The sequence below is a fragment of the Trachurus trachurus genome, assembly GCF_905171665.1.
Source record: "Trachurus trachurus genome assembly, chromosome: 13".
Lineage (NCBI taxonomy): Eukaryota > Metazoa > Chordata > Actinopteri > Carangiformes > Carangidae > Trachurus > Trachurus trachurus.
Window position 1 is genome coordinate 16,520,180 of NC_139892.1, and position 19,079 is coordinate 16,539,258.

Consider the following 19,079-nt stretch of genomic DNA (forward strand, 5'->3'; position numbering starts at 1 on the left):
TCACACGAAAGGCCCGGAGGGAGCTGGATCCAAAGCAGTGTAAGAAAAACAGGTAGCTGTAACGGCTGAGCTGCTGGTGTGTTTGACCTTTTGACCTGCCCCGCCCCCTTCAGTCCTTGATGTTAATGAGCAAGGATGTAAATGTGAAAGATGTTTGAACCACTGAAACCACCACTACAATCCACATTTCACCACACACACACACAGCTCTGGACATAAACAAAGAGTATTTAGATTCACCCATACATCAGAGCTTTCTTTGTGTTATTACAACCAAAATAGTGGAGGTGAAAGGGCTTTGCCTGCGGATACAGATAAACCAGGACCATGTGTGGATGAGAGACGTCCACATCTGTGGGTTTTCTTGAACATTGATATTCTGATATGATTCAGGAGACACATGTTGCAAGAGAGACAAACTGAGCATGATTACTGGAAAATACAGATAGTGTGTGAGAGAGAGAAAAAAAACCATATGATCGATTAGGGTAGGACACTAAAAGGAGGAGGTAGATGAATCAGAAAAAGGCTTATACATGCATGCATCAATATTAGCAATCCAGTAATGTAACATTCATAAAAATGAATCACTCAAAGGGGCCATTTTTACTTTGATACCTGTCTTACAGTTTTTTCTGACAATACTTATGGACTTTTACTTATGTTTGACTCATAATGAAGTATTTTTCTTGTTGTACTGGCACTTTTACTTCAAGTAGTAAAAGGTTGCAAGACCTGCACCGTGATGTTGGAGGAAAAAAAAAGGTTTAATCCAGGATATTCATTCAATAATGCTACATAGCTGAGGGTTGTTAGAGTCAAACTGTGCCTGGAAAACCTGCCAATTGTGCCACTTGAGGCTGACAAAGTGGAAAAGCTCCCAACAGCTTCATAATTAACAGCTTTAATAATTTTGGACTTTACAGTAATCTTCATCCCAATGAGTTTTGCTTTATGGAGACAATAAAAAGAGCATTTCTTTGGATTACAGGACCCAATTTGTGCCTAAACAATTGCCAAGGTAATTAAAATAACGTTGTTTACTGCTTACAAAGCAAAGCTGAATCTGAATAATCTTTTAACTAAAAAAGCAACAAAGCAAAAGTGAGGACTGGAGCGGAAAGGCGATGAAAGACGGGCTGTGAGTCAGCTGTTGAGCAACAAGGTGAAAGAATGAATGCAGAGCCCAAAAATGAGCACAGGAAAAATGAGTAAGATAGCACACATTTTGTTTCCGGAGTTCATTACCAGAAAATCCTCATACCACAGTCAGAGTGGTGCCGTTAATAATTAGTATATGAATGAGCTATCAGCTTAAGATAGGGCATGTTTACAGTAACAAAGTTGCAGCTGGGCAACAGGTTAATGTGCGCAGACACAATCCAGAGAAGTGGATTTAATAAAGACATGAAGAAACAAAGGCTGGATTATGTGTGTCTGAATGTAATCCGTCTATCCTCATGTAACCCCCTCGTCCCTCTCAATACGTGCCCCTTATCCTCTCTCCGCACCCCCCTCCATCTCTGTTTTTAGATCAGATTTATAATTCAATCAAGATGGACGACTGTAACACGACTGGGACTGTAGCAGGCTACAGCTGCAACAATGGACAGATGCACTGAAGCTGTAAAATGCATCTTTTTGGAGACAGTAACTCCATGTGTTTCCCATGTAGACTCTCTTTTGTAAATCAAAACCATTTAGAAAATGTTGATTCAGTGAGAAAATGAGAAGAAAAAGTGAAGGCAGGAGGAGTGGGGGAAAGAGAAGTGGGGGGTCTGCGCCTGGAGAAAGCCAAGTGGATGAGAAGTAGGAATGTTGAAAATGGATGAAGATGGATAAACAAGACTTTATTTATGTCTGTCTTTCTGTCTTCCAGGCTGTAGATGCATGTGATCCTTTAAGTCCTTTTGCTCCTTCAGCTCTTGCCTTCTTCTCTCCATCCTGCACCTTCCTCTCCTTCCTTTCCCAAAAACGTCTTTATCTAATCTCAGCCTCAGCCCTGTCTTTAGCTTAATTCTACCCCCTGGTCTTTCAGCCTCCATCCTTCCTCCTCTTTCTCCACCAAACCTTTATCTCCACCACAGTTGTGTCAACAGACGCTCTTACACTGGGAAGACAAGGTGAAACAACACTTGTAAAGTGTTTCCTCCGTCTCTCCTCATATCTCCTCCCTCACTTCCTCTCCATCAATTACTTACAAATGCTTTACTCTCCTGCACTGAACATCTTCTTACTGTCTCCTCCACTTGACACCATCTTTATCCTCTTCATTTATTCCCTTTTTCCACATATCTTAGATTGTCCTTTGTCCTCATTACATCCCAGGTCAGCCTTCATTTCTCATTCTCTCCATCCCTCTCATCTTCCTCCGTGTAGCCGATGTCATATCTGGCCCTCTGCGTTGTGTTTCTCACGGCCTGCCCTAGGTGGGGTTCGATCCCACGACCTCCCGCACCGGAGGCGACGATGCTAACCTCTTCGCCAAGAGGTTGACAACCACTTGGCGGGTTGGTTAGCACGTCTTTTATGGGTGGAGTGAGTGCACATCCGTTACATCCGCACCAGCTTTCTATTATCTCTGCATCATAAAACTACTAAACTGAGTTGTCAGAGGCCGAAGATGGGTCCCTTTTAAATCTCTGTAGTCTTCCTTTAAACCTCACTGTCAGTACAGGGTATAATTGGTAACCTTTTCAGCCTCATACATGTAATAGCTTTCGGCCCCTCGTGTCGCATCTTTCCACATTTTCCATTACATGTGTTTCCGATCGGCTGAAGATGACAGGAGTGAAGCTGATGGAGACAGAAAGACAGCAAAGAGGAAATGCTGTTCATATGGATGAAGGGAAAGGTTGTGACCTTCCTCTTCTCTCTGTCCTGTTAAATCTCATCCCTTTGTCAGTGGTTTTTCTTGGTGCTCAGTGAAAAAAGACTTAGGCTAGCCTGAACTGTATACTACCAGTCTGTTGGGTATTAGTACCTTTGCCAAAACTAACTTTATTAAGAAAACTGCGTCCATACATCATTAATCTACTTATAAATAGGTACAGTTTTATGTTCTGCTCAGTTCATATGCAGCAGTTCACTAACATACATAAAGCTGCTGCTAAGATTTCACCACTTCCTGCAGTAAAAAAAATGTTAATGTGAAGGCAGTGCCAGGCTTTTTACTGCAATACCCGTGTTGACTTTTTGTGGTCAGTTCCAAAACTTTAACCTAACTCATTTTTAGTTGATATATTTTCTTCCCTCATTTTCACTTTTGTTTGTTTTATTATTTTTTTTTTTTACAACTTTACAAAAAAAGAAAGAAAAAGATGGAGAACAGCCCAGGAGTACAGAGTCTCTTATACAGAGCAGCTAGTAACAGTAGCAGGCATGACAAGCAGAGACAATGACATGCTGAATGATAATTTTTTCTCCTCACTCATAGTATGCTATATATTATATATTATTTAAAAACAGTAAAAAAAAAGAAGTATTTTCTCAGTATATTGCTGAGAATGCCAATTTGGTCAAATACCATACATTGTTAGGAGGGCAATTTCACAGAGATAGAATTTTCACAAGCCTAAACACTTTCTAGTGAATGAATGTCCTGTGGTTAAGAAGTGATCTGTGTTTACAGCAACATGCAGGCTCCCATATCTTTTCATCAGTCCCACACACAAGGGTCAACAAACAGATTTTAAGTTTGGGAGAAAGAAAAACATTCAATTTCACAGTATTTGAATCAGCGCCTTCACATATCACCAAGACCTTGCTAAGATAATGGAAAAGCTTTTTGAAGGTAATTTGAAGGTAAGATTTTAGGCGAGTCGTAATTGAGAGATTTTATCGAAGTTTGCATTCATATTTTGGGTTTGATTGATGCATAGTAGTAAAAGTAGCTGTTTTACAATTTTGCTATTGCTACGTAGGTAACGTTAGCATTCACAGCTCTCTAGCATGCTAACCTCCATCTCTCATTGTACCCTCCAAGACAACATGCCACTGTAGGTATAGGTGACAATCATCACAATTCACTCCTTGCAATGAGTGGACGTAATCCTTCTCTCCTTTAAACATGTGTGCATATGTGTTTTGGTTTCATAGCTTCAGCCACTATGCACATTCAGAGAAAGACAAACGACAGCTGTATTTTCTTTGGGGGTCCAATTATTTCCCAGCAGCCACTTAGCCTGTCACATTATGAAGGAGCAGCACGAGGAACACCACCCACATCCACCTACTTCACAAGAACAGACAGCAGAGTATGTGCACACACATGAACACACAGGCAAGACAGATAAAGATGAGGAGTCGGGGTGAGCGGAGGCCTTGTATACAATAACGTCCACTTAGTGCGATCCATATTTAAACAAATGGATGTTGAACTTTGACCCTTTACTGGAGTTTTTATTTTTTGCACTACTACCGATGACTTCATCCTCTCTGCTGGAGACAGATAGCTTTTAGGAGGAAGCAGCATGTGCGCACACACACACACACACACACACACACACACACACACACACACACACACACACACACACACACACACACACACACACACACACACACACACACACACACACACACACACACACACCAAGACAAACACACACAGTGACTGCAGCTCAGTACCTTCCTGTGTGGGGTGACATGCTGCGTCATCGCCATGGGGAAACTGTGAGCTCCTTTCAGCTGCGTCTTCTCCCAGAGAGAAGCCAGTCTCTGGACACACTCGTCCCTGGAGCACAGAGGGACACTGGACTTTCTCTGGTCGAAGGGGAAAACAAAAGAAATATACATACAGTATATGATCAGGATAGAAAGAGAGAAATAAGACAGCGAGAAAAAAGGTTGTCAAACAAAGCTGGTCTTGTTTTACACACAACAGATGCAACCACTTTTTACATTCCAGGATATTTACATTCTCGGATACTTTTCAACTGCAAAGCTCTACAAATATTTTCAGCAATGGGGGATCCTGAATCAACATATTTTTGCTATTACTCTCGTTAAAAGAACATTTAAATTGTTTGGGAGGAATCCTCTCTGTGGTGTAACTCAACCTGCAGATGCAGCAGCATGATGTGAATCCAAAGATGAGGCTGGCGGCTGGTCAGGTTGAAGCTGGACTTGGCGTACAGGCAGTAGTGGCCCTTCATCGGACAAGAGAACGACAGCTTGGCCACACAGCCTCGATTCGAATCTGTTGCACAAACACAAAAACGTGAAACTGATCAAGCTCTTCATTTTTTTTTCCTATTTGCTTGAAAGTTGCACAGCTGAAACTGTGAATTCACAAGCTCAGCCACTCTTAATTAACTCTCTGTGCTTGTCTCTCTGTGTTTTGTGCGCATATGGACTTGTGTAACCTTGGGAACATATTTACTGAGTGATTCATAGCATGCAAGGACAATGTATCTTATAATCATGAGAAGATGGCCTCTCCTCCCACCACCACCTCCCACAAACCTCCACCTCTCTGCCAAGGAGAAGAAAACTGTTTCTGTATTAAATCATCTCCCACATTAGGATAGTAATAAAAATGAAATAATGAAGGTTTAATTTTCCATGTTAATATTTCATTTCTATTTTCCCTATTATCTTATGCCATGTATGAAAATGAAAATATGAGGAACTTGCAGGAAGAGCGTTGGAGTTTCAAATGCAAATTGTGTTTAAAAAATGTGTTTAAACCTTCAACTGGTGCTCATCCTCTTCCCAGAAATACTCTATGACTATGATGAATAACATGTTTTGATAAAAAATGTAAAACTATGCTTCAGTGTCTCAGAGTGATTTATAGCAAAGCTTTACCTTCATTTATCAATGTGCAAAAACAGTCTTACATGTCAGAGACTTCTCCAGGTTCTATAACACCTTATATAACAGATCTATTCACTGTGCAGAGGCAGTGGATCAATGATCAATGACAGAGTGAACGTGGGAGATGTAACAAAATAGTGCACAAAACAAAGATTATCCCAATATATGAGTAAAAACTAAAAACATGTAGGAACTCTCTATACATGAACAAAACTTTACATTTTATCACCAAACAGAGAATGTCCCCTGACAGCTCCAATCTTTGTTATAAATGTAAATTACACAAAGGCAAATTAATCCACTTGTTTTGGTCATGTGACCGTGTCCAGACTTTCTGGAAGTAATTCAGGAGGTCACTGTTAAACAGTTTCCACTGACTCCTTCTTTCTGTTTTCTAAACCATACTCCAGATAATCTCTGACACAGATATCAAATCTGTATCTTTCTGCGGTGGTCAACTCCCCAGGTCCCTACAGTCGACATGTGAATATCGCAGATATCGGCTCTTATTCCTCTTGAGAAACTGACTCATGATCTTAATCTCAAATCGGACAAATGTTGGAGGATGTGGGAACCATTGCATTCCTTCCTACAGAAACTCTAATTCACCATCTCTCCCTGGAAGATGAGGACTTTTTTTTTTTTTTTTCATTTTAAACTTAAAGCAGAAGTAAGTGGTCCGGTCGTTTTCGCTAATGCTGCGTTCCAGGCAGGCTTTTGAAATCGTAAATTACAGCTTCAAGTCACAACTTACGACTTTGTAGCGTTCCAGGCAACCCACTCGTGTTTTTCCGACCTGTTTTATCGGTGAAAGTCACTATAACGGCCACTCGTAACTTCTGACCGGTGAACTCGTACCAGATCGAACTGGTACCACTTCACGGTCGGAAAAATACGAGTTTCATTGAACGCACCATAACAGTCCTCGTCGCTACGTCACCACATTCACGGCGTTCCTTGGCTGCACACACAGCCCTGCATGCCGTTCTCTCTCCTCATTGGATAAAAACTGTAGGATACGATAAATGTTTTCTCTTCGGCTCAGAGCAGAGCAGAGTGACTGACAGACCCGTGTTTCAGTCCAAACACTCTAGTAAGTGATTGCTGTCGGAAGATATAACTATTTAAGACTTATATTAACACAAATATATCACTTACTTCTGCTTTAAATTTTATATATTGCAGCACTCACTGTTAATTTGGGGTGGGACTTATTTGTTCTGTATGGTTTTTTTGTCTCTTGTGTTTTTTTCATAAAATTGAAAAAACAATAAAAAAATGTATTAAAAAAAACAAATCGTGTATGAACGATAACATGCATCTGTTTCTACTGCTTCATTCATTAGCACATGTGCTTCTAAAACAGTTTGGTGGAATCTAAAAGGCTGTTGTGATGTGTGTGTGTGTGTGTGTGTGTGTGTGTGTGTGTGTGTGTGTGTGTGTGTGTGTGTGTGTGTGTGTGTGTGTGTAGATGTTTGGACTGAGCAAAAATGTGCATGTGCACTCTTCTGTGTAATCCTCGTCCACGGAGACAGAGGGTCAGCAGCTCATGTGTAGGTCAGCCAGCAGCATGATGACATCATCCAGCTGAGTCCCCCTGTGACATCATATCCTAAGCGCCTCGGGGTTGATTGTCATTAAGACACTTAATACTAAGAGAGCATATGCGAAGCACCAATTATGGGACGGGGAGCATGTGTTCATGTGTGTGTGTGTGTGTATTTGAGGCCAAAGGTGGAGTTTGTTATTTTTTGTCTTGTTTCCTGTTTTGAGTGTGTGTGAATGTGTGCAGGTTTTTGCCATGCAAATCTTGGCTCCCTCTCAGTTTAAGTGACATCAAGGTCAAAGACGGAGCAACAACATCCACACCTGTCATTCAAAATATAATCACCTCTAACGTACACAAGACATGTCAGGTTTTAACCTGAAAGTGTGTATCCATGTGCATCCATGTGTGTGTGTGTGTGTGTGTGTGTCCTTTGTCTGCTCTTAATATGTTAGGAGAGTATAGGTGGAGCTCATGGCTGCAGGTGGCTCAAAAGATACAGAGAGGAATGTACTGTCCAATCGCACATTTCTAAGTGTGTAGTAGAGTGTGCATTGATGTGTATGGGTCAATCTGCACTACACTATAATTGTATAAGGATCTTGTTGCCCAGCTCATTGTATCTTATGTAGAAACATGTCTGTTTTGTGTTTCTGTACTGATTCACAACTGCACATTTTATGTTGTTGGTGTAGGTCAAATATAACTGAATGATTAATATCACACAGATTAATCAGCTTGGGAGAGGCAGGATCAAGTAAAACAAAAAGATCTGATTCAAAATGTGGAAGGTGCTGACAGCTGCTGATCCGTAATGGCAATGAAGTCTTAACTCAAGTGAAGCAAATCCAATCGAGAAATGGAAAATAAGCAGAAATTATTAGACATGTATGAAAATAAAATATCAAATCCCTGAATATGAGAGGATTGAAAGAGGAAACACAAAAATGGATTACAGAGCTTTATAAAAATGGATTAGATTAAGTTTGGAGACGTTAAGAGGTTTTTCTTTTCATACTTTTGCAAATGAACTGCTTGACCCTTTGTCAGTCCAAACTGTCCCATAGGTGTTAGCTGGGCTGGGATGTGGTGACTGTGAAGGCCCCAGCATGTGATTCACATCAGCTTCATACCCATCGAAACCACTCGGTGACCCCTCCTGGCCTGTGGACCGGGGGCTTTGTCACTCAGTTTCTCCACTCGGGTTTTCCTTTCATTTGTCACCCATCCGTACAGACTTCATGGACACTACGCACATACTGTATGCATGTAACATTCATCTGTTTCTACTTAGACCTGACTGCGTTGTATAGATGTAACCGAATACAACAACCTACTCACCTCAAAACAAATCTTTTCCTCTATACCTTGATTAATTTTTCCATTAACAAACTAGCTCCATGACAGTGCCCCACAGGGTCTGGCTCACAGTCTTTACATTACACTACATTCCTTCACTCCAGATTAAGAACAAGCACAAGTCGCTTTGGGGTCCTGCAGCTAAAACAGCCTGATAAAGCTTATTCCTTTTGTGCCATAGAGCCTCAGCAGCTTCAAACCAGGTTTTTACTTAGAAGTTATCTCAAGGCACTTTACAAGTAGAGCAGGTCTCTACTGTGCTCTTTATACCATTGATTACAGAGGCCCAACAGTCTCCACCATGGGCAAGCAGTTGGTAACAGTGGCAAAGAAAAACTTCCTTTTAAGAGGCAGAAACCTTGAGAAGAACAAGCCGGATTAACCTGTCAAAAACCATTACAAACACAACACTGAGCTGCGCCAGACCCTGATCCCACATCCACTGTCCCGCTGCTGCAAATACTCGCCATCACACCAAATTCGCAGCTGAAAATAGTCTTCCTAAATACACGCCTGTTTGAGTCACATTTGTTGAAAGCTACCCTGAAGAATACGCCAAATGTCAGCTGACCTTATTTAAAGATGAAGTATATACTTTAAATGATCTACATCCTCAGACTGAAAGACACGCAGAGTAATGAAATCAGAAAAGATTGAAGTCGTCACCAGTCTTGGTCTTTTCACTGGATGTGGTGACAGTAATAAATGCTCTCATGCATTATGTTTGTTTTTTGCACAGCATGTAAGCCCATGGATGAGGTCAGTGGGGGACACTAAGTACTGCAGAAAGCTAAGTATTGTGCCTAGTTTGTGTGTGCGCCTCTGTTCAAATGTATTAACAATAATCATTCCCATCTGGACTTTAACATCAAAGCCTCCGTCTAAGGCCGTATTAAGGACCAACAGTCTTGGGGGAGATAGAAAAATAAAATAAATAAATGCAAAATGTTAAAAGAAAACGTGTAGCAGTGCTCTTCAGAAATTAAACTCCCCAGAAAAATCATAAAATCCTCTCCACCGCTGGGCGACTTAAAAAGCACACAAAAGGTCAGAGATTATGAGGTGTCTGTCTAATGCAACAGGTAGGCTATTCAGGACTGTAACTAATACTGTGGTGGGAGAAGGAGGAGAAGAAAAAAATCCACAGATATGCCCTGTGGATAGGATTCAGATCACTGCTGAGCACATGCAATATTAAAACCAAACCGCTCCCTGTGGAGAAATAAATCTCCTCAGAGACACTCATCAACTGACTGACTACTGACTGCTGTGCATCAGTTTGTGTGTGTGTGTGTGTGTGTGTCTGCTGGTTAGTGAGTGAAAGTGGGAGGGAGGCAGGAGAGGCGGAGGTTTATTCATGGTACGACATCATTAATCAACTCCAGCCGCCACATCTGACTGTAATCTCGCTCAGGTTCAGCAGGTTACACAAACCGCCTCTCTCTGCACTACCTCTCTGTTTACTGCATAAACTAATAACACTGTCATCAAATGTTGTTGTTTCTTTTCTTTTTTTTTAGCTCTGTTTCTCAGAGAACACACACACAACTGACAAAGCTGTTGTTTTTGTTGTTACCTTCTATCACACACTGCTCTGGCGTGGGGATCTGCTGCACCATGTCTTTACAGAACTCTCTGATTGTCTCCATATTGTCTCTTAAATGGAGGAAGAGTCTGTCAGTTTCCCCCTGTTCCTGCTTCTCTCCATCCTTCTCTCTGCTTTCACCTCTCTCTGCCTCTCTGACCCCTCTGTCCAGGGCAGTGGGGATGTGCGGGGGGCCGTCACCAGTCGGTTTCCTCTCCGTAGGAGGCGCTTCCTGGTTCTCCGAGTGCCGATTAGGCAAGGCGTTGTTGGAGGAGATGTTGTCTGGACTTAGCTCCACTCCGTCACCGTCCTCCCCCGGGTCTGAGTTGATGGAGCGTGAGCGCACAGCGTGGAGAGCCAGGCTCTTTGACCTGCGAGAGAAATAAAACAGTTAGTTAAGTCCTACAGCACCGTAGGCTCTGAGCAACTCCAAGCCTGTCTGCTTTCTCCACATTGAGATCTGGGTGTTTCTGACACCTTGCCGTGCAGGTTTGGTTTAGCACCAGGGTCCTGCGGAGGGAAACCACTGAAGCAAAAAGCTATGAGGGTATATTATTGACAGTCATTTTCTAACAATTAAGAAAATGAGATTAAACAGAAAATGTCACGGCAGGAGAACTGTGGTCATGAGAGCGCTTTTACTGCAGATACTGAACTATTGTAGCCAGCGTGTGTTGTAAAAACTCTGCTGTCTTTACCTTTTCACCATTGTTGATGTTCTTGTTTTTTAATTTAAACTTTATTTATTTATTTACTGTTAAAGGGACTACAAGGAGTTTCGGAAAGCAAAGTGTTTTCACACTACATTTCCCATGAGCCTCTTGGACTGACGCAAGACGGATGAAAGCGAAAACATTTGCCAAGAATGTTTTCATTGATCAAGAACGAAAGTCGATGAAGACGAAGACGATCGGATACCGTCGTGGTTCCGAGTAATGCCAACTGGCGATCGGGCAGCGTCCTGGAAACCGAAACTAGGAAATGCTGGGCGAGTCGACCACTAAATAATAATATCAAAATAACTACAAAGACAAAACGATTTATCGAAAATTGACACAATAACAAGTGTGGGTAACGTAGATTCATCAAATTAAAGAGAGAAAGACACGCACATCGTAGGCCCAATTGGGATGGGTGCTGGATCAACGAGGAGTAAATGCAAAAAGAGAAAAAATCCGCACACCATGAGCTCCCTTCAGAAAAATTTTTTAACGTAGATTCATCCACATTTATATGAGACTCTTTTATAACCAAAAGCAAACTCCTCGGGGTCTCTTTAAGCAATCATCATTACATATAATGTTACATTAATGGTTTATGTGTCCAGTTACTTCCTTCCCAAGAAAAACTGGGGGACATAACTACAGGTCTTACACTGTTAAAGGGTACCTACTATACTTTTACCTCTCTTATGGTGATGGGTAAGAATATGCATGCATGTGCACAACAACAAGAATAAGAGAAACACGAATAAGAATATGAAATGCCTTGCTGGGGGTCTCATCTTACTTCCTATGAGTATTGATGTGAATATGTCTAATTGCTGTCTACTTCTACTTGCAGCCTGAACCGTGACCTCGCCACTGAAAATCAGTAGAAACAGCTTAGTCACACAAAGACAGTGACGATTCCTTGTGAAAAGAAACATCAAGCAGTCAGACAGAAGCAGCTCGGCGATCAAGCCTCTGTTAATGTAAGAAACAAAACCAACCTGTTGAATCTCATCTCTCGTCTCTCCTCCCTGACAGTCTGGCTCAGGCTGTAGCATCTCAGAGAGGCAGGAGAGTCCTCCTCCACCTCCTCCTCCTCCTCCTCCTCCACCTCTTCTCCCACCTCCTCTCCCATTTTCTCTTCAAACGCCTGGATCTTCACCTGCTCCGACCCTCCTCCTCCTCCTCCTCCTCCTCTTCCTCCCCCTGGGAGAGGTGCACGGGGAGACGGGGGGCAGGCCTCCTCCACCCTGAAGCATACAGTACAAACACAGGGGCAAATGGTTGGGTGACAGGTGAAGACAAATTTCAGTTACTGGTTAGCTTTTCTGTCCTTCGCACTTCTCTCTTCTCTTTTTCTGTCGTACTCTTCATGTCCCTATTTCATTTTCCACATGTGGCCTTTGTAACTTCATCAAACGTCCCACTTGTTTGCTGACACAGGACGTCCAACTGTCATAATGTTGTTTTCCTTCTGTCTTCACCCCCTACTCTGTGACTAATAAACAATCCTGCCTCTCTCAATCTCTCTTATTCCCTCTGTCTTTCATCCAGAAGACCCCAAGCAAAGACTTTGGAAACCTCTGATGCTGCACACGATGTTCTTATTTCACAGAGAGCTGTGTGTGTCACTCCCTGGGTGCAGCCAGATGAATCCCAGTCAACTCATGCACATGAATGCACAAAAACACACTCACACTCACACGAGTATGTGCTGCCCACGTGGTGTGCCTGCATTATGAAGTTTTAATGACTTTAATTTCCTGTAAACAGCAATTAAGTATAAAAGAAGTGACTGCAGGACAGAGTCGGATATAAAGAATTAGGAAGAAAACATTTTAATTGTCTGTAAATAATAACAGGCCAGAGAGCTTGTTTTTAGGTTCTAGTTTCACAAATCACTTTAACGTGTGTGGTCTTAATATGTGGATTGGGTTGGTTTCAAAGCTGCAAAATGCCTCACTACTTTCTGTGACACGCAAATAAATCTTTGCTTTAACTTTATAATCATGCAATGTACTTCATCTACACTGAGAAACAAACTCAATAATTATACATGAGAACCAAGAAAGGTTTGACCAATAAGAGTTTATCAACATTGCAAAAGAGGTTCGCAAATGCCTCCTCCTAGTTTGTTGCAAGATGTGTACAGAACACAAAGTATTCACTTAAACATCTCAATTCAAGTTTATGAATCAGTCATAATTAATGTGAGGTTCCCATACTGAAAGGATCATAATACTACGTCCTTTGAAGATAAAGACAATGTCAAAGTCAAGTTTTAACTATGAGATGACTATGTGAAAATCATGTGTTCACATTATATTTATTGAAATATATAGTTATAGTAAGTTTATTAAAACAACATTGTGTTTTTCTTACTAATTTCTCATTAGTGGTCTCCGACTTTTAGAATCCACTTTGTATTATATCAACATATTGACAGACTTTGGGATGGATATACATATTTATATGTCTACAACACAAGTACAAATACAAACGTTTAACGTGCTAAACATAATGTGAATATATGGAATTGTTCAATTTCTAATAGGTGTTTTGGTATGTTTTTTCCATACATGTTTTTATTTCACATGCACATTATGTTTGATGTCATTTCACTATATCTACACATATTACAGTTATGTGTGGGAGTGTTTTCATACACTAATAGAAAATGCAATGACTACAAGCTGTAATTGGCATTCAACAGTCAGCTGACACTTCTGGTCCGTCCATGCTTGTGGCTCATGGGATCAAATGTGCTTCATGGATTATATACACGAGAATAAAAAAAAAATTAGCTGTTAGTGTGTGTTAACATGGCTTTCCTGACCTGCAGTGTGCGGCCATGTTCTCCTCCAACCGTCTCCCCAGCAGTCTGGCCATGGCTGTGAAAGAGTTGCTCATCCTGTAGATGTCTTTGCCGCAGCCTCCCAGCAGCGATGGGTAACGGTCGGTCAGAGCTCTGATCTCCATCAGCAGCGTGTGGTGAAAGCTGTGCTCCATGCTGCCCAGGAGGGACACCAGGTAGACCAACGAGCTGTGAGCATGAGTCTGGAGAGAAAACACAAAGATTAGAATAATAAATTAAATAAAACACGAGAAAGGAAACAGTTCGCCAATAAGTTGTTTTATCTTTACAAAAACATCCAATTCAACGGTTATTTCTAAGGTTACACTTCTCTTAGAACATCGAAGAGAGGGCTATTGTTGTAAGATTTGGAAGTTTTGTTTAACTGCATGTGTTTTGATGAAATATGAATGAATATTATCTAATTTGACACACATAACTTTATCACATCCAAGCAGTTTGGGGGAGCTGGTGTCATGACAAACAATAATAAATCAGGACAAAAAATAATAAACACAAACACATGCAGTTGGCTCTGAACATAATGTCTATTTTTCCCAATAGTGTGAAAACAAACGCACACACACACTTCATCGTTCTCACCCCGCTCTTTGTATAAACTGTATTTAGAACATATACGTACAACATGCTCAGATTTGACAGAATAATGTGCAGCAAAGGTTTAAACACTCTCTCATGCATATCTGTCGTATTCTCCAAGGAAGAGTCAAACTTTATATGTGCTGGTCTCTGTAAAATGCAATAATCATAACCAATGCAGTTGTTTAACTACAGCATGTACTTTCAATTAATCTTTAACTGCAGTGTTTCAACCTGGTCCATGTTGGATCCTGATCCATTATTAACAAAAAACAGTCATGAATTCAATGGGTGTAAATCAGTCAACACAAAAACCATTGTGATAACAGATGAACAAAGGTGACATGATTCAGTAACCAGCTCTCTTGCAGCGTTTTAGGGCAGAACTGAAGCCAAATAAACCCCTTACATCTGTGGATCAAAACAAAACCAGGATTCTGTTTAAAGGTTAAACTCTCTAAGCTTGTAAAAAAGTTCACATTGCATGGAAGTAAAACAGAAAAAGAAAAAGAGAGCTTTAAATTGCTCCCTCTCCTCCTCTGATGGAGACACAAACTGTGATTGATTGATGGAGGGACAGAAAGACGGACAGAGCCAACCTGTACTCGCTGAGCACGAAGCACACCTTGTAACGAGGAGAGAAGAATGCGGTTACTGCGCAGTTTGGGCATGTTTCACAAGCTCTCTCTGTAGGATACTAAATTTATATGTGGATGCTAAAACTGCCAGAGAAAGGTAGAACTTGACCTTACTGTAACAACACGCCAAGAGAGCATTTAGGAGTTTCTGAGCTCCAACAGGAAAATGAAATAGGAGCGTGCCATGAGCACAGGGCTGCGGGTACAAAGACGTCAGACGTGTGCTACCTCTGCACCAACAGTTCAGGCTTTTTTTGGCGAGATGATTTTACTTCTTAAGGACTCACTCACTACAATACTTCCAAACATTACAGCATACACAGAACTTCATTTTAGAGTGATATTATTAAAAACCGGCCAGGTCACGAACGCCTCTCAAATCACTGACTGTCACAGGTTGTGGTTAAATTGTCTGGAAAAATCACTTGGCCTCAATTTGACGTCCTAATCACAATCATCGTTTTGACTCACGATTAAATAGCAAATGTAAAAACTACAAATTAACTGTGAAGTGTTTGCTTTTAATTATGAGTTTCCATTTTATCCAAAAGATGATGGCAGAGGAGCTGATACTCCCTTGTTGTGCCAATCTGACAGGACAGATATGGATCTGGAGAACAAAATCGGTTCTCTCTGCCTCATGTGTGCACAAATACACACACACATACACACACATCACTCTGAGAAAGACACAGCTTGAGCTCATTCATTTCCATCACCCATTATCATAATTCCTACAACTATGGGAGCCAATCTCCAAATCTCTGGCAGTCGTGAATGTGCTTATGTGTTAGTGATATCTTCATTTGAATGCTGAACGATTCAGAGTTTACAGAGGAAAAACAAAGAGGGAAACGCTGCACTGGACCAGCGACGAGCCAAATCCTTCTCTCTGCTCACCAACCTGTGTTTTTTTTTCTTCTTCATCTTTCTTCCCTTGTTTGCTCGGTCGCTTAGTTTCCCCTGATTGTCCATCAGCAAACTGATCCCTGCTTCCTTTAGAGCTGTACTCTGCCAACTCCTGCTACAAGAAGGCCCATAGAGACACTGAATGTGCTCTCTTTCTACTACTACTCTATTCTGTTTGTATGAGGAGATAGGTTCATTAATCGCTCATTGCAACCAGAACTGAGCAATTTCAGCAAATTTATATTTGAACACAGATGACTTTCCATCAGTACAAAGATGTCCCTTATCAAAACTTAATATGAGCACATTAATGGTTGCATTTAATATTCAATATTAGTAACCTCAAGAGAAGCAATCCTCCTTAAAGGAAAAAATACATAAGTCTATCTGTATAGCATATAGTTTAAAGTATAGAGTTTCTCCAATTCGTTCCCTGTTGTTAAGGGTTTCCTCAGTCGATGTGCGGGTCTAAGGGCAGAGGATGTTGTAATGATGCTATTCAAAGCCCATTGAGACAAAATGGGCTATACAAATAACATTGCCTTGCTTTGCCACCTATCAGATAACCACCATCAGATAATCATTACCCACATACTGTCAACCCTATGTGTGCTATGTACTCTGTACTATGATGTTTTACCGAAACATAAAAATAGAAAAAATAGAAACGTAGAGCACTTCATTCTTAGTTTATTGCTCTGTATAATACTTATATTGTTTGCACGGCTCAGTTGCTATGGTTGTGTATTTTGTGCTGATTTTATTGCATGGTACTGAAATGTGTTTTTGATGTTAACATACAATAGATGCGATAAAAATAGACTTTAACGCAAAACAGATCAAGATCAACACTAAACACAGCCTTGAAAATTAGCCCCGAGCAGAATCCACATGGCTCCGCATTTGCAAAACAGGAGTTTTTCCCTCGAGAACAGTTGGACTGACCAGCGCTGTACTGTACAGTACAGCATACAGGGGGCTCTTTCACTCACAGATCTGTGATGAGAATTGTGATATATTGTGATCTTACGAGCAATAAGCTCCGAAATATAATATAGACTAAACCCCATCGGGGGGTAAAGGAAGCCAAAGAGAGTGTTGTGCAATCCAGTTAAAAGTCAAGTACAAATGTGTGTGTGTGTGTGTGTGTGTGTGTGTGTGTGTGTGTGTGTGTGTGTGTGTGTGTGTGTGTGTGTGTGTGTGTGTGTGTGTGTAGGGCACAAACACACAGCCCACAGGAGGCTCTCTCCACTACTATCACCAGGAGGCCTCTGCAGAGGCATTTCCCAGAAAACGTGGGTTATTTTCCAAATGGTTCCAATGTGAAGAAAGACAGGACACTGAGGTCCGACCAACTATGTGTGTGTGCGTGTGCATGAATACATGTGTGAATTTGTGTGTGTGCTGAAGCTGGGTTGGCAGCTTTTTCGACAAGAAGATTGAGGAGGAAGGGAGCTTTTGGAGGAAAGGTTGCCCTGGAGTAATACAAAACGTTATTAAGGTTTCCAGCTCTGTGATTTCTGTGTGCGTCTATCTACACACTATGTATATGTATGTGCACATGTGGACGGGGCGCACGTCATCTAGAGGCTGTCGTGATGTATTTCTCCCCTTTTCCTTAATTACCCCAAATTGTCCTTAAACTGCCTTACAGATAAATAGACCTGGAGGTAAAGAGCCCCCCTCAGCCTGTCCTGCTGTCACCTTCATGTGACTTCACCTTACCTGTCACACAGAGCTGCACACACACACACACACACACACACACACACACACACACACACACACACACACACACACACACACACACACACACACACACACACACACACACACACACACACACACACACACACACACACACACACACACACACACACACACACACACCTCATCACATCTACCTCATGCGCTCAGACGTCAGGGACCAGATGCTGCGGTACATGTTCTCTATACACTACCTGGTGTGTGTCTCTTGTATCACCCTCTGTCCTACCTTGACTTTAAGTCTTCTGTCCTGTTGGGTTTATTGTGTTGCTATGTAACACACAGAGTCTTTTTTTTCTAAGCCTGGCCAACAGAAGGATTTCTCCAGAACCACTTTCAGATGGGAAAGAAAGATAATATAAACAAAGGAATTATGAGTTTTAATTTGAAATCCTCATGTGAATAGGACTAATGCTGTGTATCAAATTGGACACTTTTGTCAGCTTGAACTTTGACAGTGAGCAGCGTTGTATCAAATCCTGCCAGCTGTTCGGCTGCCCATTATCATGACTTACATGAACATTTTCACTTTCCTGTGACCCCTGTCATGTGACATGGTAAATCGACTGCCACCTGCACCAATGACATGTACACCTACGGTTACCCCCAAATTTGAAAACATCTTAGATTGATTGCCCAATGATCATTTTCAACACTCATGGAGGATCAGTATCAGCTGCAAAAAGAAATGTTCAACAAACATCCTGTTCTGTTACATAGCTGAGCAACTGTTGATGGTGTGAAACGCATTATTTTCGGTACTTGTAATGCGCTGCATGTTGCCGTGTGAACACATTTAAGCACTCAAAATAGCAGCCATGAGTATGGAAATATGGAATAAAAAAAAATGCAGAGGTATCACCTAAGGTTTCACAAATAATCCTGAGGGGGTCATGAATGTGTGTAGCAAAATTTATGGAAATGAGCCAATAACTGTTGAGACATTCCACCGAAAAAGCAAAAATGTCAATTTAAAATGTCGTCCTGCTGCGTGCTGTATAGGATTAAAGATGCTTCAGCCACAGGTGATGGTACAGAGAAAGTCGGATGCCTCAGGATTTATCCTTTAAACACTGCAATGTCGCCGCAAAATTTCATGGCAATTTGTAGAGGGAGTGTTAAAATATTTCAGTCTGTACCAAAGCAGCAGGCTAAGCAACCAACTTGCCATATCTAAAAAATGAACATGCACTCAGTTAATATTTTGTTCCTCAGAGGAACAGCCAGACAGCTAACAAGACCAGATTTAATGAGTGACCCGCAGTGTACATGTGTGCTTCTGAAAAACCTC

At 41.4% G+C, this 19,079-nt stretch overlaps 1 protein-coding gene across 2 annotated transcripts in view; it reads right to left on the minus strand.

The window, feature by feature from the left end:
* The window catches only part of veph1 (ventricular zone expressed PH domain-containing 1), a gene marked incomplete at both ends in the record, with an annotated part of 63,530 nt that overhangs the window by 16,414 nt on the left and 28,037 nt on the right, over window positions 1-19,079 (minus strand). The window contains 5 exons of one of the 2 annotated variants that reach the window (XM_083984321.1): window positions 4,630-4,764; window positions 5,061-5,200; window positions 10,302-10,681; window positions 12,022-12,270; window positions 13,857-14,077. In XM_083984321.1, the coding sequence (XP_083840447.1) occupies window positions 4,630-4,764; window positions 5,061-5,200; window positions 10,302-10,681; window positions 12,022-12,270; window positions 13,857-14,077 (1,125 nt within the window). Of the gene's footprint in view, window positions 1-4,629; window positions 4,765-5,060; window positions 5,201-10,301; window positions 10,682-12,021; window positions 12,271-13,842; window positions 14,078-19,079 lie in introns of both variants that reach the window. The other variant, XM_083984322.1, reaches the window with a different exon arrangement.